The sequence below is a fragment of the Gallus gallus genome, chromosome 2 (assembly GCF_016699485.2).
Source record: "Gallus gallus isolate bGalGal1 chromosome 2, bGalGal1.mat.broiler.GRCg7b, whole genome shotgun sequence".
NCBI classification, from domain to species: Eukaryota; Metazoa; Chordata; class Aves; order Galliformes; family Phasianidae; genus Gallus; species Gallus gallus.
In genome coordinates this window covers 67,521,309-67,546,059 of record NC_052533.1, presented here as the reverse complement: position 1 = coordinate 67,546,059, position 24,751 = coordinate 67,521,309, and the positions used below count along the sequence as shown (strand labels likewise).

The 24,751-nt window shown below is 43.0% G+C and overlaps 1 protein-coding gene, 1 long non-coding RNA gene and 1 other non-coding gene across 3 annotated transcripts; 1 reads left to right on the top strand and 2 right to left on the bottom strand.

Annotated features, from left to right (window-relative positions):
• The first annotated feature begins 1,885 nt into the window (after window positions 1-1,885).
• On the top strand, window positions 1,886-5,373 carry LOC112531772. Its single transcript, XR_003073774.2, has 2 exons — window positions 1,886-2,225; window positions 4,460-5,373. It is a non-coding gene; the product is annotated as an uncharacterized LOC112531772 (long non-coding RNA).
• On the bottom strand, window positions 5,098-24,732 carry VPS4B (vacuolar protein sorting 4 homolog B). The gene is made up of 11 exons (NM_001006378.3): window positions 24,560-24,732; window positions 21,827-21,938; window positions 20,835-20,985; window positions 19,534-19,601; window positions 15,511-15,630; window positions 15,114-15,270; window positions 14,197-14,345; window positions 13,943-14,024; window positions 12,047-12,266; window positions 9,095-9,232; window positions 5,098-7,268 (listed from the first exon to the last, which is right to left on the bottom strand). Exons 1-11 carry the CDS (start codon window positions 24,575-24,577, stop codon window positions 7,167-7,169), a joined length of 1,317 nt encoding a protein of 438 aa, NP_001006378.2. The 5' UTR covers window positions 24,578-24,732; the 3' UTR covers window positions 5,098-7,166.
• On the bottom strand, window positions 15,082-15,191 carry MIR6698 (microRNA 6698). Its single transcript, NR_105568.1, has one exon. It is a non-coding gene; the product is annotated as a microRNA 6698 (primary transcript).
• Window positions 24,733-24,751: the final 19 nt, after the last annotated feature.

The following is a 24,751-nucleotide window of genomic DNA, read 5'->3' as shown; positions in this document are numbered from 1 at the left end:
AGAATAAATCAGACGGAAAAAGAAAGAAATTGACGCAAGAGAACTAGTCAGGCAGAAAGGAGGAGGTGGAAAATACCCAAAAGCAGCAGGAAAGAGGGAGGCACAGGTTGCCAATTAACACTTCGATCAAAGGAAAGGCCCGATCAAAACCTTTTTCCTCCTCTAAGAAGCATCACCCCTTCCCACTGCTTACTGCAATGAAGCGAGCTTTTAGACTAAGACTCAAGAGAATAACCCCAATACCAGTAAAGCCTGCAGAACTTGTTTTTTTCATAGCTGACACCACAGACAAACAAACAAATAAATAAATAGTAGTGCAGAATATCAGCACCGTGGCAGTCATTCCAGCAATCACTTCCCCACCGTGCTCTCCTATAGGAGAGCTGCAGCACAGGCCAGCGTCTCCCAACCCGTGCACTTCTTCACGGACAGATTTGCATCATGCAGACCCTCAGATTGCCCAGGAAGAACAAAACTGCAATGCTCAGAAAGAGCGTGGAAGCTCCGAGAATTTATCTGCCTGCTGGACAGAGCCCATCTACACCTGGAACAAGCGGGCACCTCTCTGTGCTACCAGTGCTGGGTAAAGAAAGCTGTGCAGCAGCTCCTCCCTGAACACTGGCTATGTTGTGACATCAGCCCTGTGGTTCCTGTGGCAGCTCCTGCAGTTCTGCAACTACATGAGTCTAGCTGGCAGGCCACCTGCTTGTTTCCATATCAGCAGCAGCCACGTGCACCATGTGCACCATGTGCAGGGGGCCTCCAGGCAGGTAAAAAAAACAAACAAACAAAACCATCTCTTAATTACAGAGGCAGAGCAGGGCTGGATACGAACAAACAAAACCATACCAAAACAAGCACACGTGTAAAGAGGAAAAAAAAATAAAATAAATCACAGCTTTGCAGTTTGTCTGTCTTCAGAGCAAATCAAGGCTGTGATTAATTCATTACACATCAGAACTCCAAGCAGGCTCAAGCTGAGCCGTTGCAACTGGCATTATGAATGGCACACTTGAAAAACAGCCAGGTTGCTTTCCAGATTCATGGAATCATATCATAGAATCATAGAATGGCCTGGGTTGAAAAGGACCACAATGATCATCGAGTTTCAACCCCCCTGCTACGTGCAGGGTCGCCAACCAGCAGACCAGGCTGCCCAGAGCCACATCCAGCCTGGCCTTGAATGCCTCCAGGGATGGGGCATTCACAACCTCCTTGGGCAACCTGTTCCAAGATGTTAGCTTCTCTAACATCTTACCACAACATAATAATGAAAGAATATTTAAAAAATCCGTGATGGGTAGGAACTTCCTGGCTGCAGCCTGTGCTCCAGCCTTCAGGTGGTGGAAGGAAATGATCATTTCTAGTTGGAATTTTCATTTTCTTTTTTTTTTTCCTCAGCTTTCAAGTAGGCAAACAATTCACTTGTCTTCCAGAGCTCAAATCACTGCTCTAAGTAACAGTTTTCATTTGTCATTTTTATTTCCTCTGTGAGATGGTGATATTTATAGCAACATTCTCGGTCCCTTGCTTGGATGACTTGTGATTGCTACGGTTCTTGTAACAGCATTGCCAGAACAGTAGCAAAAGGCAACTGCTCCAGCACCGGTTTTTGTAAGCCATTACCTGTAGACACTCATCTGCCTACAGTAGTATGAGTCAGTGGAAATTACTGTTTATAGTTTACAGACCACATGTGACACCGAGCATGTTTGAAAGCAAAGTCCCTGCCTTGAATAGCTGAGATTTAAATTAGCTGAGGCAGCAGAGGAGGAGGGAGGGCAAGCAAAAGCAGGTCTTGCCAATCCATGGCATGGTGCCTAGTGATAGGTCACCAAGCAGGAAAGAAAACCCAACCCTGGCTTCATTATCAACATCAGGCCTATGCTCAGGTGCCCGTGACTTATTTCCTGAGAAGTCTCAAAACACGACCAACACCTGTTTGAACTCCTATAAGAGAGCTTAGCGCCTGCTATGATGCAGGTAGGATACTGATGTTTATTTTCATGACTAGTGCGTGACACATCCAAAGAAATTAGCTGTAAAATGTCTAGTATTCCTGCAAAAGAACGTAACAGATCCTGCACGTGGCAGGTACCACGCACAGATGGCACCAACGGATGGATGCTGGCTTCCTCACATGTTGAGTTGTTGTGGAGTTGCTCTGACGAAGGGGAGCAGCATTTGTGAGCATTCATTCATGGAGCTGGAGTCTCCTAAGCAAGGTAACGAATGCAAAGGTGGGAGTGTTCAAGTGGCCTAGGCAGGCTTGGGCAGTGAGCCCAGGTGAACCTCATGAAGTCCAACAGAACCAAATGCAAGATCTGGCCCCTGCGTTGAGGCAGCTCCCACTACCAATACAAGCTGGGAAAGGACTGAGTGCAGCCCTGCTGAGGAAGACCTGGGGGGTATTGGTGGTTGGGAAGCTGGACATGAGCCAGCAATGTACCCTCACAGCCCAGAAAGCCAACTGTATCCTGGGCTGCATCAAAAGTAGTGTGGCCAGCACAGCAAGGGAGGTGCTCCTGCCCCTCTACTCTGTGCTGGTGAGGCCTCACCTGGAGTACTGCATCCAGATGCAGAGTCCTCAGTACAGGAGAGACGTGGACCTGTTGGAGCGCATCCAGAAGAGGACCACAGAAATGTTCTATGGAATGGGACACCTCTCTTACAAGAACAGGCTGAGAGAGCTGGGGCTGTTCAGCCTGGAGAAGAGAAGGCTGTGAGTTGACCTGATAGCAACCTGGCAGTATCTAAAGGGCAGCTACAGGAAAGAAGGGGACAGACTTTTTAAGCAGGGTCTGGTGTGACAGGAGAAGGGGAAATGGTTTCAAGCTCAAAGAGGGAAGATTTAAGTTAGATATAAGGATAAAATTTTTTACAGTGAGGATGGTGAGGCACCGGAACCCAGCGTTGTGGTTGAAGCCCTGACCCCTGAGACTTTCAAGGCGAGGCTGGATCAGGCCCTGGGCACCCTGATCTAGCTGTGGTGTCCCTACGCACTGCAGGGGAGTTGAACTAGATGGCCTTCAGAGGTCCCTTCCAACTGCAAAGATTCTGTGATTCTAGTAAACAGAAAGCGTACAAAACAGTGACCTAGTCAAAAATTGACTATCAGAAGGGCGTGTGGGTAGAGGTAGGCAGGCAAAACTGTAATTAGGTCAAAGAAAAATGACAGGACAAGCTTATCTAATATTTGGGATGTCAGTAGCCAAATGCCAGGACAGAGGATGAACAGCAACCATTAAGAATTTTTACACAGGTAATTCTGACAACAGAGAATTTGGGGAGTAATAATTGAAATATTATTGGTAAAACGGTATTTTTAAAGAAAAATCAAGGTGAGAGCACAATAGCTACAACATAGACTACCCGCTCAAGAATAGAAGGAGCAATGTTTTGATAATAATAAAGTAGCTGTTGGAAAAGCAGCAAAATTGGAAGCAAACAGTCCATCAAGTGCTTGCAATAGGTTATGTAAGTTGTGTGAATGGCTCTAAGTCAGCCATGATTACTAGGATGAATCTGGTTAAGACAAACATGTATGGAAGCCAACCATGAAACCACGGTCATCATTCTGGAGGAAGGAAGGAGTATGCAGCAAAATCAAGGCATTCCTGCATATTTCAATAATTCAGAGCTATTAAAAAGCTCCCTGTCACGATAATCTTCAGAAATAATGTGAAAAAAATACATAGCGGAGCAAATTTTCATTAGGAAGACAACTAAATAAACACAAAAAGTAGATCAAACAATGGCTCAACAGAATATTTAAAGCAGTTTCTTTGCTTCAGCTGCCAAAGAGCAAACTACGATCAGGTGTAGCTGACTGATAGGAGCACAAAAGCTGATTCAAGGGTATCTGCCCAGACGACGTGTCGACATGTTCTGCTCCACTCATTAAAACAAAAGCAGTCAACTCAACTCTGAAGGCTAGTAGTTGAATAATAATAATAAAATCAAAACCAAACAAACCTTACCAATCTCTAAGACAGACAAAACCAGTACTTAAACCAGGGAAGGGACAGAACTCTGGATTCAGAGATTAATCAGGTGACGTGGGCAAAGATACAGCCAGAGAATTTAATGAGTTTTTCTAACTCTATGAAAATATGTGTTGAGAAAATCCACTGTTAGTCAATGGGAAGAAACATCTGTGAAGAACAAAGCAAGCAAGCACAGACACAACTGATTTAAAAACTATTTTACCCACAGAACATAATTTTTCATACTGCAGTCAGAGGTAGCAATAGCACTAGAAGTTAGGAAAAAAACGTAGGCCAAGTAGTCAAAGACTAGTCACAGCTGGCAGCATGAAAGATATGCAAGTAATTTATCCAGTGCTTAGAGGCTGTGGTTATATAAAGCAAATATAACCTTTAATCAACTATAAACCAGGCAGCATTGTTTAGAGTACATAGGTTGCTCTGAAAGTAACGCCTCCTATTTATTTCCACAGAAACTACAACTGATACGAAGAGCATAACAACACTGATAGAGCATATTCCCAGCTACAAAACACTACTTTTCAACTCAGTCATCACGATTAGCTCTGCATTTTTGCCAGCGATGAGTGAGAGCCTGCATGCTACGCGCACAGAAATCTGCACCAGTGGAGGTGCCCCACCGTCACTGGTGCTGAAATGCACCACCCACTGCCTCACCGCGCTCACATCCACTGCTTGGTCTCCATAAATATTCAGCAAGCATTGATGAATGTCAAGAGGTGTAATTTTTTCTGTGTGGAGGAATTCAGTGACACCTCTGCTTCATTTGCGCTCCCAGCCAAATGCCATTCTGTCATGCTGCCTCTCTGCTGCCATCTGTCGCACAGCCAGAGCACATAATGGAATACTGGTAGGAAGGTTCAACCACTACCGCCATACCACCAATGACACCTTGGGCTGATGATATACTAAAATAAATACTACCTTTGGGGTAGCACTCATAGTTTAGGTTAACCCTGAAAACTGAAGTAAATGACACCTCCCCCTACCTCCCGCAGCCATTTAGCTACATCTTCTGGGATAACTTAGCTAGGAATCTGTGATAATATTTCAACTTATCCTCATTGTAGAAAAACAGCAGAACAAAAGGTTATCCTTAGAGCTGCAGTTCTAACCGGCAGTGTTTATTTGGAATATTTCTAAAAACAACTTGAAACACCAAACATTAATGTTTCCATTTCCATGAGCAAGTAGCGAGATGCAAGTTTAAAACATACAGTATATTTTTCTACGTTAAAGATAAGGGATTACACAGTTAGGTTTAGGGAAACCCATAGGACAAACTGACCTACGACAACAACAAAGAAACGCATTTCCTGAGAATTTTAAGATTGCCATAAGGACTGTCATATAGGACTGTTATAAAGGTCAATTAACAAGTAATTCAGGCAGTAGCTTCAATCCTCCAGGTGAGAGCCCTGCCAGTGTGTGGCTCGCTTCTGAAGTGTTCACCAGAGGCAACAGAGCAAAGAATCCTGCTGCAACTAAGATCAAGTTTACAAACCACAGTAACTTGCATCTACACTTGAATTTCCCCCGCTTGCCCACAAAGGTCCACAGAAAGATTTGCAGCCCCCTGAATCACATTCACATTTTCCAGTGCGAGACCGAAGTAAAGCTGCAAAACTGAATGACTTTGGAAAGAACATTTCATTATGTTAGCAAACAAAAGCTCAGCACCTTGCAGATCAAAGAATTTGTATTTAAGTGTTTTGTTTAGCTGTCAAACGTAGAAACAAAAGTCTAAACAAAAGTGATAGTTTTGAAAGTAACACTGAAGAAATACTCAAGAACATAACTGATGTTGTACATTTTACTTCATTTAAGTACAGCAAATTTCACCCATCCTATGATTTATCGAGTACGCAAAATATGTACATAGAGGAAACCAAAACCCATAAAAAGACAATCATCTATGTGCATATGCGCATGTAACATATGCACATGAAATGTGCAATTTTCTTTTAATGCAAGTTAAACAAAGCGTATGCACAACAGAGTTGCACAACCATTACAGAACAGAGTGTTCTGGGTATCCTCATGATGTTTCGCATCTACAGCCAGTGCAAACTTACAAGGCACAAACTCAGTGCTGACACCGTAGTGTTGTAAGTTCAGGCACATTTCAATTTGTAGTTCTTAAAGATAATAATCAACAGAAGTGCTACTTCTGTACTAAAGTGCCAGCCTCTTCCCAAAGATTAAGCATTAAGTTGATGTAACCTGTACACAGTAATGATCAGCGGTGTTCGGATTTAACCTAACCTATCACTGCAAGGTCTGTGGCTATATCGTGCTATGCGCTCCACACCTCTGAGGGTATGCTGCTTCCCAAAATGCCTCCCTTACACTTCAAAGACTACCCATACCTCGCCAGCCTTGACGCGTGGACTCTTACAGGTACTACTCAATGCTTTTTCCTAACCTTAGCCAAACCTCTGATAAAACCAGACTTAAAAAACCAGCCATCGGGAAGTCTTTCACACACTTGCGTTTAACAAACCTTTGCTCAATTGCATAGTGACATGTGTATCAGCTAGGAAAGAATTAAAAACAAAAGCTTGCTGCTTAAGGCAAAAATTTTTAACACAGCACAGCAGAAAAAGCCAAATACCGGGTTCATCAGTATTTAAACAAAGCACTGGCTCATACAGTCTTCTCCTCACAGTGTTTTCTTCCTTACTTTCACAGCAAACACACACAGTATGCTCAATTAGCAAATTTTGTTGCATTTCTCTAAACGGAGTGATTAACACATAGGCTGACTGCTACTGAAAACACCTGACAAATCGGTTCTCTTGCACCCTCAAAAAAGGGCTTCTTTTTGAGCCTACCAGAAGTTGAAAACCCGCTTGTGCCCAGGTCTAATATAACAGCTAAAACTGATCATTTAAAAATTACAAATATTTACCATGAGTTGCCACATCACTCTGCTAAAATTGTGTTTTCCGTATTATTTTCCAATAGAAGACATTTAATAGACATCTGAAGAAAACAATACAATATAAAAGCGTAAGGGTCTTTGCAAACAGATCTTCTATTCCTTCTGCAAAGTAAGAAAGGAGAGAGTTTATTGGCATTTATTTGCAGTGCCATCGATAAAGACACGAGAATACTTAAGAAAGCAAAAAGTTCTAGTGATCCACAGACATCTTTGGCTTAGCCTTCCTGACCAAAGTCTTCTGTAAACTTCTTTAACTTCTCCAGGTCCTGCTCATTAACTGTTGGCTTTGTGCTAGCTAGCGACCTGAGCATATCGGCCTGTGAGAAAGAAAGCAAGAAAACATGCATTCAGAAAACGTACCGCTGCTAACAGTATTGCTGTGAAGAAAAGTAAGCTTTGAAAAGCCTTTTAAAACAAGTTGACTGTAGGAACTCTTATTGAAACAAAACTTTGAGTAAGCCTGAACATTTCTGCACGTGGGCCACTTTTTAACCTCCTGACGATAGACAATTAGTGAGTTTTTACAGGACTTAAGCCACAATCTGAGGTTCAGCTTTAAAACAATTCATCCATTCAACAAGTGTTATCTACCACTGCTTACTGCAACAAACTGAGCTTCCCATCTTACAGATTCATATTCCAATTCACTTTTAAGGACATCAGGTTGAAGTGGAAAACCATCACACGTTCCCACATATTCCAATGCCCACCAACACAGAATACTTCATCATTGATCTCCAGCAAAGTTTTACTGCTCATGACTGCTAACTTCTGTTTCTTCAGCTCAGTCAGTTTCGCATATTTACATTTGGCTACTAGAAAATGGAGTAGTTCAGAAAAAAACCACAGAGGTATGAACTCAAATTCAGCAGTTAAGAAACCTTATTAAAAAAAAACGTATATAAAAAGTCCTGGCCAAAGGCAAAGCGAGGAGCTGCTCAACACCTCACGTTACTATAAAAGCACAGGGTTAAGTTAAAGTCAGCATCATGATTTTCTAGGCTTTCTCATCTCATCGTACTACAGACATCCTACTTAGAAAGAATTCAAGTCTGATCTTTTTAATGACAAGAACTGATTCTGGACTCTGAAATAAGTCCCTGTGCAACTGTAGCACATCAGAGTCTACGTTCCATTAGAAGCACTGAAGGAATTGTATTTAATTCCAGGAAAGACTGATGAAAAATCCACTTAGTTTACACAGGCAGAAGTTTTAAGGCAGGCCTGCACTTGCTTGCATCTTTTCATGCCTCCTCCATGTGCAAATATGCAGATATTTCTCTCCTCAAAAGTAGTGATGGTTACATGTGCAAAGCAGTGCACTCTACTTTAGAGGGTTTTTGATCCCTATGCAACACACCTTCCTTTCATTCATTACAGAAACGTTTGCACACAGGAATGGCCATCAGCACAGATCTGATATCGAGTCCTTCCTTCAGACAATGCAATTACATTCAGAACATTTTGCTGCTTGAGGGTAAAATATACGAGTGCTCAATCATTTGTAACCTTTTAAACAATGTATTTAAACTTCAATTTCTCTCAAATATGATGTTTTGGTCTGTAGACAGAAGCAAATATTTTAACGTACACAAAAAATTCCAGCTGAACGTTAGCAAGAGCTGGCTGCATCATCTGTGATGAAGTATAATCCAAACTACCATTGCATCCACCAGCTTTTTACATTGCATTGGTTATGCTTGCATTTCTTTTGTGGGCAAAATTTACCTACAGCATGTTATTCCCAGTTTACACTGAATATAATTTCCCACTTCTCGATGTCAATAATAATGCTACAGAGCAACAGGAAAGTAACATATCGTGGGGCAGGGATTCTGAAGGTTTTAAATGAATAAAAGAAAAATTAAAGAAGGGAGGAAGATTCAGGTGCTGTCTATACTGCATGCCACTAGACAATAATAAATGCTTATCAGGGATGGAGAGCTGGCTCGCTGATAAGCATGTTGTATTGTCATGCTGTGTGTTGCGATTAAAATGTCATCCGGTATGTCCAAGCATGTCTAAAAACAAAGGGCTCAGCCAATTGCCTTGCATGCTGGCTCTAAAATGTCTTGAGTATTTTCAGGGTTCTGCAAAGCAAGAAACACCACCAAAAAATAAAAAAATAAAAACAAATGCCCACCATGGAAACTTTAGGCTCCAGTAATTTATCCCCTGGAACATCCATCCATGTCATTTCTTCAGCTTCAGGATCACCTGGAGAGCAAGGAGTGAACAAATCTACCATGATATTTGGATTCGTCACTGATGGTCCTTTTACCTAATAAATGAATACATAAATAAATAAAATAAACAAACTGAAGCTGAACATCTTTAGAGCAAAAGCATACTCTTAATTTTCTGTACATGCCCCACCCATTTGGAGTTGTGTAGTGAAGTGGAATTGTGTAAAGGTGCTGGCATCGTTCACTTTGAAAACGCACAGCAGTAGTCAGATACTTGAACTCATACCATGTCAGAACCAATGAGCCTTTAAGGTAGGAATGCTTGTAGAAAGCTAATGTGCCAGGTCTACTGTTTGGAGAAGACCACTCTCTTCTTAGTCCTCAGTCACTTTGGGAGTCCATTCACCACTAGTTAACATTTCTAAAAAATTCTCAGTAGTTATTACTGACTGACCCTCAAGTTGGGCTGCCATGGGTGTCCTTTTAAGCTTCCACTCACTGCACTAAAAAGTTCCGGGCACCTTTTCTGACACAATCTCTAACAGCGCTTGATAGAAGATGGGGCCATCTGGTGGAGGAACAGAAACCATCCCTTCTTCCAGATAAATAGACAGAACCTGAAAAGCTCCATCAGCTGCCTCTTATCTTTTTGCAATGCATATCTCAGACCTGTAGTTCTACCATCCTTCCTTTGTCAGTCACTGAAGTATCACACATCCCCATGAACACAGAACACATGCAAAGGCGAAAAAACAACTGTTTTTAACAGCAGAGAACTGGATTTGCTGTTTCAATCTGCTTTTAAAGCACAGCGAAGAAAAGCATGGATTATAACACTGGAAACTCAACTTGGACAAACCACTATCAATAGGCTGGAACAAGCAATGGGTTACAATGAGTTACAGAAATTGAGCAAAATGCTACAAACAGGAGGCAGGGGCAGATGGCGATTGGGACAAGGGGGAATAGTTTAAACCAACAGAGGGGACATTTAGGTGAGATGTTAGGAGGAAACTTCTTACTCAGAGGGCAGAGAGGCGCTGGCACAGCTGCCCAGAGAAGCTGTGGTGCCCCATCCCTGGAGGCGCCCAAGGCCAGGTTGGATGGGGCCCCAGGCAGCCTCAGCTGGTGGGGGGCAGCCCTGACCATAGCATGGGGTTGGAGCTGGGTGGGCTTTGAGGTCCCTTCCAACCCCAACCATCCCATGATTCTATTTAACTGGGACAAACCGCTACTATGGAAATAGTTAATAAAGCAAAGGTTTTTCTTATAAAAATAAGAATCTGCATCCAATTAAAGCACAAACAAAACAAGTGGAATAGACTTGCATCAGAACACTCAAAGCACTGTAGGCTTTTTTTCCTTTTTGGCAAAAGAGGTAAGAATTGCCTTTGGCTGCTCTGCAAACTGTGGTAACTGAGATTATTTCATTGTTCTGTGGCAGGCTGAGGCACGCCTCAGATGTCTGCAAATTTCAATGAAAGGCTAAAATGTGACAACCCATTGGCCAGAAATGCCATCATTGTATAAAAACAACAATGGATAAATACTTCAGGCATCACTGCTTAAGGGAAGGAATAACCCAGAAAATCCCTGATATATCAAAATAGCCGCTTATTTTTTAAGCAAATACAGTTTACAACAGCTCAAAATACTGTTTCAAAATGTTCTTTGACTTTAAACTGGGAAAAGTTCATCAAAAAACCTACCAAATATTCTTCCTCACCACCAAAATTACAGACTGCTGGCGTATTTTAACAAGTTGATAAGGCTTCCTCACTGCAAGCACTGGAACTCTTACATTCTGAACCATATTGTATTTAAGCGTTCCTTTCCCTCGGTGTCTTAAGCTGAATGCGTTCCTTATAACTACGTGGAGAAAAGTGCCCACCTTCAGTTCACACTGACTCTAGCTGTTCAGCTGAGGGCTCTGGATGAGTTACTGGTAAAAAACTAAGAAACTGTCATCATAACTCATGAGCAACAACTGCTGCCAACACGAGTTGCGTGTATGACACGCAGAGCAATAAAATGAAAGCTCTGAAAGCTTCCCTTTCCAGAGTCAAAAGTCCCTGCAGATAACAAGAATCCACCTTCACCTGAAGTTTGTGAATTTCTGTGAAAACAAAGTCTGCAGTACAAATGTAAACAGATTATTTTAGTTTCGCTCTCTAAAACCAAAACAACACCAAGAAAAAACTAGACAAAAATACTATCATGTTATTTATAAAATGTAGGTGAAACTCCAAGATAAGCAAAAAAAAAAGTCTTATCTATCTATAGTTACACTCTTTTTAGACATCAACTAAGTGTAAAGTAGTTTTCACTTTACAGCAGCATCCATAAGATGTTCCTTGCTGCCTCAGCAATGACAATGACCTCGCTCATCCGTCTTGCATCTTAACTACAGTGACAAGTAACTTCAGGGGATTCAATTTTTTACTGGAATCTTAGGATAATCTTAATTTTACAGTTTGAAGGACACCCTGAGCAAACAGTTGTGCAGTTGTAATTCCTCTGTTCCCACGTAGATAAGGAATACGTTTATTTACACACATGCGCTAGAAAAACAATTACATAATTTGATATAGAAGAAGAGCACCACTGTAAGACTCCGATTTAAGTTGAACTCCAACCGAATGCTTTTAACAGCAGTTATAGAGAAGATAGTGAAGATTGATATAGTGAAGATTGATTAGAGCTTGGATTACACAACATGAATACCTAGAGATGAGGTGCATCAACTTATGGCAGGAGTACTCCTTTGGTAGGTAATGAAGAACAGCATACACACATCTGTAAGCACACGGTATTACCCCAAACCGAACTTGGCTTACTTACAACAAGTTTTCAGATCAAGTTAATTCTCAGAGTTGAAGCAATATGAAAAACGTTTTGTTTTTACTTACTTTTTTAAAGTGAGTAGCTGATTGCACTTTTCTAACAGGTTGCATCAGTGCATCGCGTACAATGATGCTTATATCTGCACCAGAATAGCCATCGGTTCTTTTCCCAAGCTCCCGATAATCTGCTTCTGTTAGGAGATTGGGAGTCGACCCGAGGTGAAGTTTGAACATGGCAGCCCTGGCATGGTCTTCAGGTAAAGGAATATAAATTCGCTTCTCAAACCTGGTTTCCAAAAGATAAAAGCACTGGCTCACGCAGGTGCACGATGGAAAGAAGTTTATGCAAATCAGTATATACTTTGTTTGTAAATGAAACTACTTTTTTCTTATGTATTATAAATGTTTAAAAATATATATCTCAGATATTCTGCAGCCTGTTCTCGTAAGTAATACTATGGCTATCATAAGCTAACATCTACAATTTAACAACTACTTCCTTTTTATGACAGAAAGTCTCTTCAGACTGTAGTTTCTCCAGGTTCACTCCAGAGAAGTTTGTTTTAAAAGAAAATAACTGAAGGAAAAGGAGTCTTTTAGTTTTTAAGTACATCTGAACAGTTTTCATAGAATCTTAGAATCGCTAAGGTTGGAAAAGACCCACAGGATCATCCAGTCCAACTATTCACCCATCGCCAACGGTTCTCACTAAACCATGTCCCTCAACACAACATCCAAACGTTCCTTGAACACCTCCAGGCTCGGTGACTCCACCACCTCTCTGGGCAGCCCATTCCAGTGCCTGATCACTCTTTCAGAGAAATAGTAGTGGTTTTTCACACTCAAAGAAAGAGCTGCCCGATAACACGTTCACACAACCAGTTTCTAAAGTTTGTAAGTAGAGAACGTTGTAGTTGGAAACAAATTTGAAGTCTTACTCTCAATATAGTTGTTGGTAGGAATGGTTGATACTTGCAGAGCTTCCTTTGAAGCATCTGTTCTCAAAGAGAGGACGAACTCCCATCAGGGAAATAGGACCGACTCCAAGTTCTGTAGAACACTATTAACTTCCTATAGGTAAGTGGGCCCAAGCCATGAAAAATTAATTCTGTTACTGCCACGCTCTACAAGCTCCTTTAAGTTTTTCGGACAAGAATGAGAGATACTCGTTCACACTGCAAAGAATGACTTGAAATGTTAAGTACCACATTCGTCTCTTCTTCCTTGTATGAAACTACACATGCACAGGATGGAAGCGACCTCTGGAGGCCACATGGTTTAAACTCCCCAGTCAAAGCACGGTCGAGTTGAATTAAGTACATCGATAAAATGACACTGTCACCAAAAAGGATTGTTTCTTTAGCCTACAAAAATTACCATTATACAGGTTCTATCATCATCACAACATAATCACATTTGTCACATAACTGTGTTTGTCCTGTGTCACTCTGCAACTGAAAGATCCAGCTAATCAGATACAGATACAAATGTCATCCCATTAGAGAAAGGCAGTTGAAACGTACACTGAAAGATCACACAAACTGTGTGACCAGTACAGCAAAAACAATGCTTCTGCATTACTTAAATTCTGTGAAATTACTCAAGCTATCCAAGGGTTTGCTACAGTTGAAAACGATGGCTCTGCCGCCTCTTACCCTTCTGACTTGCTTATGTTGTACCTTGCCCCCCACGCTCACCAGGACACCAGTCAGCAACGAAACACAAGTTTTTTGCTTAGTCAAGTGGAATTAGCTGACTAAGAGATCAGACAGACTACAAGATATACATAAGAGAGAACAATCCACCTCTTAAGTGAAGGGGATATTTGACTCAGTCCACCTCATGAGACATGCCTGCAAGAATCAAGTGGATCACTCACTCAAATAGCCTCAGGATGAACCCTCACAATAGTTGCAAATTTCTTAGCATAAACATGAATACATCAATCATAGGCCAACATACCTTCTCCTGATAGCAGAATCCAAAACCCAGGGTATGTTTGTTGCTCCTAAGACCAATATTCCTTCATTATCAACACCAACCCCTATACCAAAGAAGAAATCATTTCACCATTTAGAAAATAAACAGAGACTGCCTGATAATGTTTTAGAACATTTACAAAACGCAAGGGGGTAAAGCTGCACATCTTTTCACATGTAAGCAATGCATTTTATGCGTAGCTGAACTCCTTTGATTCTGAAAACTATTAAACTTACCTTGCATCTGGACTAGAAATTCCGTTTTAATCCGTCTAGCAGCCTCGCTTTCATTTTCACTTCTTGACCCACATAGTGAATCAATCTCATCAATGAAGATAATAGAGGGCTTGTTTTCTCTGGCAAGCTGGAATAGGTTTTTCACTAATCTTAAAAAAGGAAACAGCTGCAGTTATCTTATTGTACACACAAGCAAAAACATGCAACTTTGGATTATGATACAGTGACTTTGTTAAGAAAAAGCTAAAAGTAAAAAATAAAATGAATCCCACATAAGATATTAACAAAGCTACTCAAAGATACAACATCCCTTCAGAACCACTAACACAGCATTAGGCTGAGATGCTGAGTGAGATACCACAGAATAAGGTAACTTTAGGCTTCCTAGTCTTGTTAACACATCTCATCGTAACATGCAGAGTGGATATATCAAGGGTGCTCATCACTTCCAACCCACATATGCCCATCTTTTATGTCTTCAAGATTTTGTTTGAAAACAGAATGTAGAAAAAAAACCTTCACACAGAGGAAGAAACAACATGTATTATCTGCAGGGCTACTGCAACAGATGAGCCAGAAGGTGACAAGAATCAAAGTACCCCAACACTTCAGACCACTTTGTTGTACAATCACAGCTGGGTTCAGAAGGGCATTGATCACCATTGTGCTGCTAATACCTTTGTCCAAACTAGTTTTAAAAACAGTCTTGAGTGCTGAAGCTGCTGTAGCACAAAATACAGTGCATTATGGTACTTTTACCTGACACTGCACTGAAGCAAAGAAACATCTAAGGTTTGCTTTAACAAGACACATGAACCTTCCTTCCAATTTAATTTCTTTAGAGTGTCCTATCTAGCTCTGAAAAATTAATTTCTTCTTGATAATATTTTCCTGGAACTCTGGCAACTCCAACTTACTTCTCACTCTCTCCTAACCACTTTGAGACCAGGTCAGAGGAAGATACTGAGAAGAATGTGGAATTGTTCGCTTCCGTTGCAACAGCTTTTGCTAGATACGACTTTCCTGTTCCTGGAGGTCCAAATAGAAGAATCCCTCTCCAGGGTGTTCTCTTCCCTGCAAGAAAGAAATCAGCTATCGTCAAAATGCTGTATCAAGAGCAAGTCTATCTTTCTGATGAAGCCTCCCTAATGTACTAAGTTTTCTGTATGTACCTAAGAAACACCTGTCAGATCGATCATTTACAGCTCAGCTGGAGCCTCTGATATAGCAGCATAATGCTCTTCTCAGACTCCGCTTACGCTACTCACTTCAACAGCAGTATTTAGAATGGGAAACAAATGCTGTAATACTGACCTGTGAACAAGTGTGGAAATTTAATGGGCAAGATAACTGCTTCTTTAAGAGCTTCTTTGGCACCTTCAAGGCCAGCAACATCACTCCATTTCACATTTGGTCGCTCCATAACAATGGCACCTATAAGAAAAGATTGGATAAACCATTGATACGTGTTTTTCCACTGTTTGCTTACCATATATTTGAAAAAAGAAATCCACGTGTATGTTTACATTAAATAAAAACAAGCCATTTCCACACAGATTTAAGCATCAAACAGTGCTACTCAAATGGATATTATTTCTACAGAGATTTGGCACTCTTTTTTTCTTTAACCACAATAAACCATCAATAAGCAGAGAGTTGTTAGAAGTTCTGCAGTGTGCAAACTAACTCTGCAACTGCGCAGAAAACATACCAACGGCAGATACAGAAGAGTACACTTCCTAAAAAGAGATCAACATGACGTACACCCTGATGAAGCAGGCCCACTACAGTAGGATGCACAGGAAAGCATGAGCAAACACCCTGCTGTGAGCACTCAGTGTAAAAAGAAAGCCTGGAGTAGAGACCAACATCAATCTGTATTGCATCCAAACCAGAAGAGGCAAAAAAGTGTCTCACTAAGTTGCAGAAAATGTGAACAGTTCACACAAGACGGATTACTGTTGAGAGAGTAAATGTGTGCAATTTTATTTTCCCCAATATGTCACCATTACAAAGGAAAATCATGGAATGGTGGAGGGTGATGGAGGCCCAGCCTGGGGCCCCAATACATGTAGCAATGGACAGTGAGGTCACCGACCAAGCGTTTGTGATGTCAGCAATGGAAATGACTGTGACCTCGCTAGCCCTCACTGTACAGATTTGGGCTCTGGCAGAGGCCAGCGTGCACTCGTGCCTGGACTCCAGTTGAGCATAGCTGCGAGACTCGGAGCAGTGAGCGAGTTGGTTGAGTTGTGCTGTGGGGCTGCTGGCAGCAGTTCTTGGTGCCCACCCCACAGTACCACCAGCGTTTCCTCCAGCCCTGCCTGCCTCAGGCAGCTGGGGCCACACAGGGTGCACTTGTAGCAGCAGAGGTGAGTGGTGCAGGACATGGCCTCTGCGGCGGCTGGTGGGGAAGTGGGAGGGTTTGCTGCTGAGGGACCAGGACATCACAGCTGCCTGCCCATGGGACAGTGAGTGACTGTGGCCTCTCTCTCTGTTTTGCAGTTCGTAACACCTTCTGCCTGTTGCAGTACCTGTGAGGGGAGCAGCTTCCCGACCTCAGCTCTCCCAGCCCACCGCACAGCCCGGGGCCATGGACGTGCCATCCAACTGGGCCTGCCCCATCTGCGGGCAAATTCGGGAGGATGTCACCTATGTGACCCCCTGCAAACACCAGCTTTGCTACGGCTGTGCCATCTGGTGGGCAAACAAGAAGCCGAGTTGTGCCATATGTGGGCACCAAATCACCACCATCCGATACTCGGAGAGGTCGGACGACGACTACCTCGAGTGTGCTGTCCCGCAGCCCACAGCACACTCTGAGGACAGCCTGCAGGACGAGCAGGGGCCTGCAGAGCCGGTGCTCATCCCACCTGAGCACAACTTCCCCGCCGAGGTCTGGGCTGCCTTCTTCAAAGAACATCAGGGAGACCTCGAACCCCTGCTCCACTGGCTGCAGGAGGAGATCCAGGAGGCATCCAGCAGTGACTGGTGGGAGGTGGAAGTGGGACAGTGGACCACTATCAACTTCCTCTGCGAGCACGGCCTGGACGAGGAGGCCTTGATGCGGGAGCTGCAGCCGATCACCAACGGCGATGTGCTGCCCTTTGTAAGGCGGCTCATCAGCACCGCTGCAGCCCTGTACGGCCCAGCGATACGCCGCCAGCTGGACCAGCAGGAAGGCCGTGCTGCAGGACAGCAGGAGGACAGCCCCGCAGCCAGCCCCAGCACCAGCACCTCCCATCAGGAGCCTCCTGCCTCGGGCCCAGGCCACTCCACCAGCCCCACAGGGCCCAGCACCGAGGAGCTGCCCAGCAGCTCGACTGGGGGACCCGGGCACCCCAGCACCGCCACCACGCCCTCAGCGGAGGAGTCGCAGGAGGAGCCATGGCAGGCGGCGGCAGCGGGCCCCTCCACCCAGGGCAGGGACCGCTCATGTGGGGGGCCCCGGCGCCCCCCGAAGAGGAAGGCCCACAGCAGCCCCCAGGCCTCGCCCCCACCTCCCAAAAGGCAGTCCCGGCGGCGGCGCTAGGCTGGCACCGCACTGCCGTCAGAGCACAGCGCCAGCGGGCTGGGAGGCCAACATCTACCTCTCGGCCTGCTGCTTGCTGGCAGAATAAACATCAGTTAAAACAAAGAAGAAAATGTCTCTGTGTTATTGACAAGACTCTTGCTGTTGCTGTCCCTACCCATGCTGCTTTCTCTCTCTTCCGGTCCTAGAGGAGAGAAACGCAACTTTATTTCCACCATCATAATTCAGCATTCATGACAGTACTAACAAAGCACACATAGGCTCCAAAAAGCCGAAGATGGACCCCTCATGTTGCTCTAATCATAATCCAACCACCAGGACTTGGCTAAATTCCTCTCCTATTGCCAAGCTCTGGGCCACAGATTACTTCGTTTGATTTTAGCTGCTGAGCTGTGGTGTCCCCCTCCCTTCAGACTTCCCGTTAGTCAGTCTGAAGATAAAAACTCTGTTACCGGATGACTTTTAGATGGGACAGCTCACATCTGAGCTAGTGACCCAGCTGCACATTTTGAAACCCTACTCAAGACAAATCCAAAAGGCAAGAGAAATCTTCCCAAATGAACTAATGCCAACTACCCCAATGCTTATCTTTCTGTACTCAAGCACGGTGAACTGTTCAGTTGCCATTTTTCTCTACAAAGGGCTTTCTATTAGTTCACAACCAGTTTCTGCTAGCTATTTTCTTGTCACTTTCCCCTTGTGCCTTCAGAGCTCTGTGAATTGGTTGATGGCCATTTTCTACAATGGAAAGTGTACCGCTACTCGTGGCTAACAAATAAAGCAAATGACATTTGTTCACTTTTTGTCCATCTCCTTAGAGATTTTTACTTTTCCTGCACGCCTTTCTCATCAGATAGAAAGGAATATTTTTTGCTTGCAATCTATATACAGGAATCCAGCCACTCACTTTTAATGCCCTCAATACTTTTGCTAGGTTGATTACAACTCAGTTTTTCTTGTAACCAGGCTCCATCACTAAATTAATTAGTAGGACAAGTAGGAACATGAGATTAGTTCCAAGCTATCAGTTATGTGGACCTGGCATACTGTGGTAATTTAAATTAGCACACTGTAAGACATTACCCATACCAGGAAACAAATGGAACAGGACATCGATCATGGCTTCCTCATTTTGTAGGTGTAAAAGAACAGCTGGAAGACTAAGCCAACAGAGCGCAAAAGGTCTTTAAATATCAAGCTAAGCCACTTCTTTACTATGTAAAAAACTACTGCTAGCTGCTATATATTGCATCACTGGATGTGTACAGCACGTTATTTCAAAAACACAAACAATTATGTTACTCAACTGAGTAACACCCCTTATCACTGCAACACGAGGAAATCCCGCCTGTTGCTATGAACAAACAAGAATCCATCTTCCCGCCTTATCAACTTGAGTTCAAGCCTTCCTGTGAAAATGGTCCTGCTTATACTACATACTTGGATGACATCTGTTACTTGGATGACATCTATTGCCTCTAGGCAATAATATGTCAATGCACATAAGAGTAAAACTAGCACAGTCTAACAAAATAGCTATCTGGGATCTTGCAACTACTCCCTTTGGAAAATGTTTTCTTGATAAATGATCCAATTTCAACATATGCACCACTGAATTTCATGGCATGCAAACCCATACTGTCATAAAGACTGTACTTCTGGATGTAAAGAGTATATACTAGTTGAGCCACCTAAAGACAACAAGTTAACTGGCAAAACAAACAAACAAACAAACCCCCCAAACAACTAGAAATTCACTTGACCAAAGTCACCTCTATTTAAATAAACGGAGGCTTCAAAGTTACCTTGAAGCTGATTCTGTAGTTTCTTTTTCTCAGGATCCTCTGACTCTCCTTCCCCATCACTGTCATTCCTGATTTGGAAACAAGAAATAAAACGTTGAAATACACTGAGAAACTGCTGTCCTAGGTCACAAATCAGAAAGCAGGAAGTAGAAAAAACATCACTCCGAGGAATGAAAAAACTTATGATTTTAGATTTTTTCAGCTCTCTACCAGTTTACATCCTTGTAGTCTTGTTTTTCTACACTACAGTCTAACCCCCCCCTCCCACTGCAACCATTTCAACTTCTGTACAGACCCGAGCCCTTCCTCTTAACACACTTCTACATGCGTTGACTCAGCCTCTAGGAAACAAAAGCATCGTGGAAGCAGCAAAATGGCTTCACTGTAGATGCTGGCACTTACTCCTTGTCCAGAATTGCAACTGGTCTTGGTCAATTCCATTTAGTACTATGAAACTCTCTAGTCTTGTCAGAATAAAGGAAACTGGAAGTTAAAAGTAGAAAAAAGTAGACGAACTAGGGGACAAATGGAATGGAGACGTGTAGCCTCATGTTTCCTTCTACTATAAACCAGCAGAACACAGTACAGCTCAAAAAAATAAAACCCATGAAATGAGCAGACAATGAAAGAAGCTGAAAATCAGGGGAGGTTTCAAGAGACAACTGAGCAGTTCTAGCTGTTCAAGACTACCAAAAAGGGCAACCTCACCCAGAGACACCATTGTGAAACCTTTCTTCGACCCTAGCAAATACAAAAGAGGCTCTGCTTGTTCAGGTGGGCTGATTCAGCTCTCAGATGTGCAAAGTGAAAAACAGATGTAATAAAAGGAGAGCGGTGTATAGGCAGGAGCAAGGCAATAGAGCGATTCAGACCATCAGAACATCAGCCTATGACAGAACCTTGGAACCCCTCATCAAATGTGAGACAGATAAAACTCAGACCACAGTAATCATCCAAACCAAACCAACCAAATCTGGACTTATTTTCTAGTCATTAAGTATTTACATGCAGAAGAATTGTGTTACTAGGCTCACTGTCATCAAAACAAAAAGTATTAGTGTGAAACAGCTTTCATTCTTCAGTGAATTTCCTACAGAAGCATTGAAAGATGTAGCAAACAAGCACAAAAAAGCCCATAATATTAACTCACATTATTTTTCCTTTTTAAGCCCACTATCCTTCAGCATTAGTAGTTACCTGAAGCAAAGCACTTCAAAAACACTATTTAAAATGATCTCTGTTGAATCTTAGAATAAGCGGAGTTCAGGAAGTATTTTGCTTTACCTTCTCCCAAAACATACCCTTTTCCATCAGCAGGACCAGACTCTTTAACTGGCTTTGGTGCAGTTTTTTCTCTCTTTTTCAGATATTCTTTCAGTTTTTCTGCTCTGTCCAAGTATTCCGCACATTTCACTCTAATGCTCTGTTTTGCTTTATCACCCTGTGTTTCATCTAAGAGTGTGAAAAGAAACAATGCGTTGTTAACAACAAAACACACGTGCATCATTCAGAAAACATCTTTATGTGTTATCAAGATACCTCTCTCAGGGCTCACCACGCATCCAAATGTTTCATTTACTTATTTTTTCCCCTATGCCATGGAAAGAAGTGACAGGAAAGAAGTTAACGCCTACAAATCAATGGTAAGTAATCACTTTCAAATCAAATACACACCTGAACGTTGCTTTGCCTTAAAAACTTGACTGAACACAAGTAAGGACTGGAAGCTTTTTCTGTCAGTCTCTCAAACTGCTATACAGTGTCTTAACTACTTTTCTAAACTAAGCCATTGAGAGGCTGACTTCTTGTTTTTAGAGACCTTTTTTTTAATCTAAGACCACTTTATTTTTCCCCGGCCTGCTAATTTTGAAAGTTGTGCACATCAAAGGAAAAAAAAAGTCACAAAACATCTGAAAAAATGAGGAGTGGTCCAACAGCCACAGTTCTGTTAGTCGCTACTGCAGTATTCCAGATCAGCAATCAAGCTTGAAAATAATAAGTTCATGCGCTACGTTCCCAAAAGTCCATCAGCATGGTTAAAAGCATAGGGAAGTAAGTGGCATGAGTTAATGAGCACAAAACAACCTGTGGATACTACTAAGAGTTCTTACGAGAAGGGAGCAGGCATGCAATGTGCAACTTTTGTCCTTGCTATAATATAACACCTCAGCCAAACTACAGAGAGCAAGCGTCAACTGACAACAACAGTCAGAAGTTAAACGTTGATGTCGACAGAGGAGACTACTCCGGGCAATATAAAACTTGACTTCATCACCCCATGCATTACACTTACATTTAACAACGTGGATTAAATACTGCACAGCATGCTGGTACAAACGGAAGGCTTCTTCATAGTTTCCTGCTTTATCTTCTTGTGCTGCCTTACTAGCGAGGTCTATCGCTTTCTGTAACATAGGTAAATAATTCAAATGAGTGTTGTGTGAGTGCTTTGTGCGATCAAAGAGGTTTTTAAGCTGCTGCTCTGACCGCTTCTTGGTGGCCAGCTTTTCTGCTCCTTGATGTTTACCCAAAAGAGCTGCTGTTATTGAAGACTTGCTGTCAGTTGTCTTCATCAAATCCCATCGGCATCAGTGTTGATACTGGAAGTACACGATTACAAAGCAATGAAAGCAGCACCCTTTCCCTTCTGACCCAGTGCCAGGAGTTGGTTTCAAAGACTCATTATTTGGTAAGCTTCTCATGAAGGCTTTAGGTACTTGACGTACAGAAGTGAGAAATTCTAACCATCTCTTCAGTGTGCATATGGGGGGGAGCTCAATGGACAGGAAACATACCTAAATTATCACAGAAGTTCTATCAAGGACAATTTAGAGATGGATTTTTATTTGTTTGTTGAGATAATTTCAAATACATCTGGTCGTAATCTAAGACACTACATTGGCCTGTAGATATATTGATATTACTGTTATTCCTTTGATCCCGAGTGCTTTTTATTACATTTCAGATTACATTACAGATTTTTATTACATCCTTGGAACATCCGTACTGCTTCAGGACAATTAAGAATGACAATTCCAATGACTAAGGCACGTATGCTTAAAAAAGCCAGAGTTGACTAACGCTACCTCGAACTTCTACAGCCCTGTATGCATATTTCCACCTTCTGCCAGTTTATTTCCCAAAGGCAGGGACAGCGTGCTCGTGATGACTGTGCTAACATCAGGGAGCAAGGTGAAGACGTTCAACCTCATCACAGGGTTTTCACTACACACTGCTGTGCACATACTCTCAACAGTAACCAGACACTCTGATGCATCTCAGTCAAAACCGAGCAGATAAACTGCAGCCATCAGAGAAGGAGGAACAACATTGCTCCTTCTATTGTTTTGTCTTGCCTTTTTGGAAGTAGAGATCACCTCATTGGATCCATCTGAAATCAAGAGTAATTTATTTCAAAACAATCATCTGACAAGTAAGACTATGGATCCTTTGTGACAAGTGTTGAAAACAGAGCAACCATCTGTTTCTTTGAAACAGAACTTGGTCTTTCCTCACTGCTGACCTCGTGCTGCCCTCTACAAATTCATTGTAGAGGGCAAACCATTCAAATTCAGCACAACAAAAATAAATTCCAAGCAATAATTTCTGTTACTTTAGTGATTTAATTACCACAGGAACAGTCCAATGATTCTTGGATGCAGAACAACAAAAACAGGGCTATGACAAAAATGACAATATATCCAAACAACAAATAAGAGTTGGACTTGATGATCCCTGTGTATCACTTCCAACCCAGGACATTCTATGATGCTATGGCTCTGTGTTCTAAATGGCAAAGACTGCCTCTGTTCAATGGTAACTCTCTTAACAGGGCATCTTAGAGCCCTGCTCCTCTGAAATACAAAAACAAAGGTCTACATCCTGTGCTGACTGTTTTTGGTATTTTTTCAAATAAAAACCCAGAAAACCATCACTTGGGTTTTAGACTCTCAGCTCTGGTACTTTATTACATTAGGAAGGCTCTTAGCCTGCTACTGCAATGAAAAACACCAGTAACAAACAGGAAATAATTTATGAAAGTTGTATGAAATAAGGCATAGCTGTAACCATAAATGAGGCACAACCTGTATCTATGGGGCTATAGTTTGAGAGCTGGATGAACACCACCCTCAGAATGAACATTGGCTTTGCTCTTCTGCTTACTCTGGGCCCTCTGATTTCACAGAAGGGCGCAGGTTGGAAGGGACCGTAAAGCCCATTCAGTTCCAATCCCCCTTGCATGGTCAGGGCTACACCCCACCAGCTCAGTCCGCCCAGGGCCCCATCCAACCTGGCCTTGAGCACCTTCAAGGATGGGGCACCACAGCTTCTCTGGGCAGCCGTGCCAGGGCCTTGCAACCCTCTCTGAGTAAGGAGTTTCTTCCTAACATCTAACTTTAATCTCCCCTCTTTTGGTTTAAAACCATACCCCTTTGCCCTACCTCTATCAGACCATGTAAAAAGTCAGACTCCCTCTTGTTTATAAGCTCCCATCAAGTACTGTAAGGCTGCAGCAAGATCTCTCCCAGCTTGGTCACTATAAGCACTACATAGCCTTAAGCTTACAGGCATGGACATGGTTTAAATAGGTTTAAAACTACTTTTTGCACAGATTATTCCTGGATCTATTTTGAACCGGCAACACAAGCAGTTCACTCCCACAACCGAAGGCTAAAATAAAATAAAATAAAATAAATAATAATTAAAAAAAAAAAAAAAAAGGAATAGAGAGCAGACAAGCATTTCCAAGAGTCGTACTCTCAGAAGAAACCCAGTCCAAACTACGCCTCCAGCTCACAGCAGGCCGCAGTCTTGCCTCAGAGGCCAACGGGTCTTCTGGTCCCAGCCGGGCAGGTGACTACCCGGGGTCCTCCGGCGCCTCCGAGCCCCCACCCAGGCCTGCTCGACGCCCCACCGCTGGTGTCAGCGCTTCTGCCCCCAGGCCCAGCCTGGCGCCCCACCCCGCCGAGCCCGCCCTCCCACCCGCCGGCTGCAGCGCACCGGGGTTCAACAGGACCCGCTCTACCTGCAAGTTGCCCGACATGGCGGGGAGCCGGGAAGGGGAAGGACACGAGACGACACTGGCTACGGCCGACCGGAGCTGCCCTTCCCGCCACCGCCGCCCACCGAACCGAAAAGCCGGCCTTCGCTAGCCGCTTCCGCACCTCAGCGCCGGCCGGCCCGCTTCCGCTTCCGGGCAGCGCCCCGTATGCGTCAC

What these genes read in the sequence shown, in the direction of transcription:
- VPS4B (NM_001006378.3), bottom strand. An exon ending in TGGTTAGGAGAGAGTGAGAA is followed by an intron (nt 14,346 to 15,113) that starts GTAAGTTGGAGT and finishes TCCTTTTTTAAG; the next exon opens with ATTAGTGAAAAACCTATTCC. An exon ending in ATTTCTAGTCCAGATGCAAG is followed by an intron (nt 14,025 to 14,196) that starts GTAAGTTTAATA and finishes TCTTTGGTATAG; the next exon opens with GGGTTGGTGTTGATAATGAA.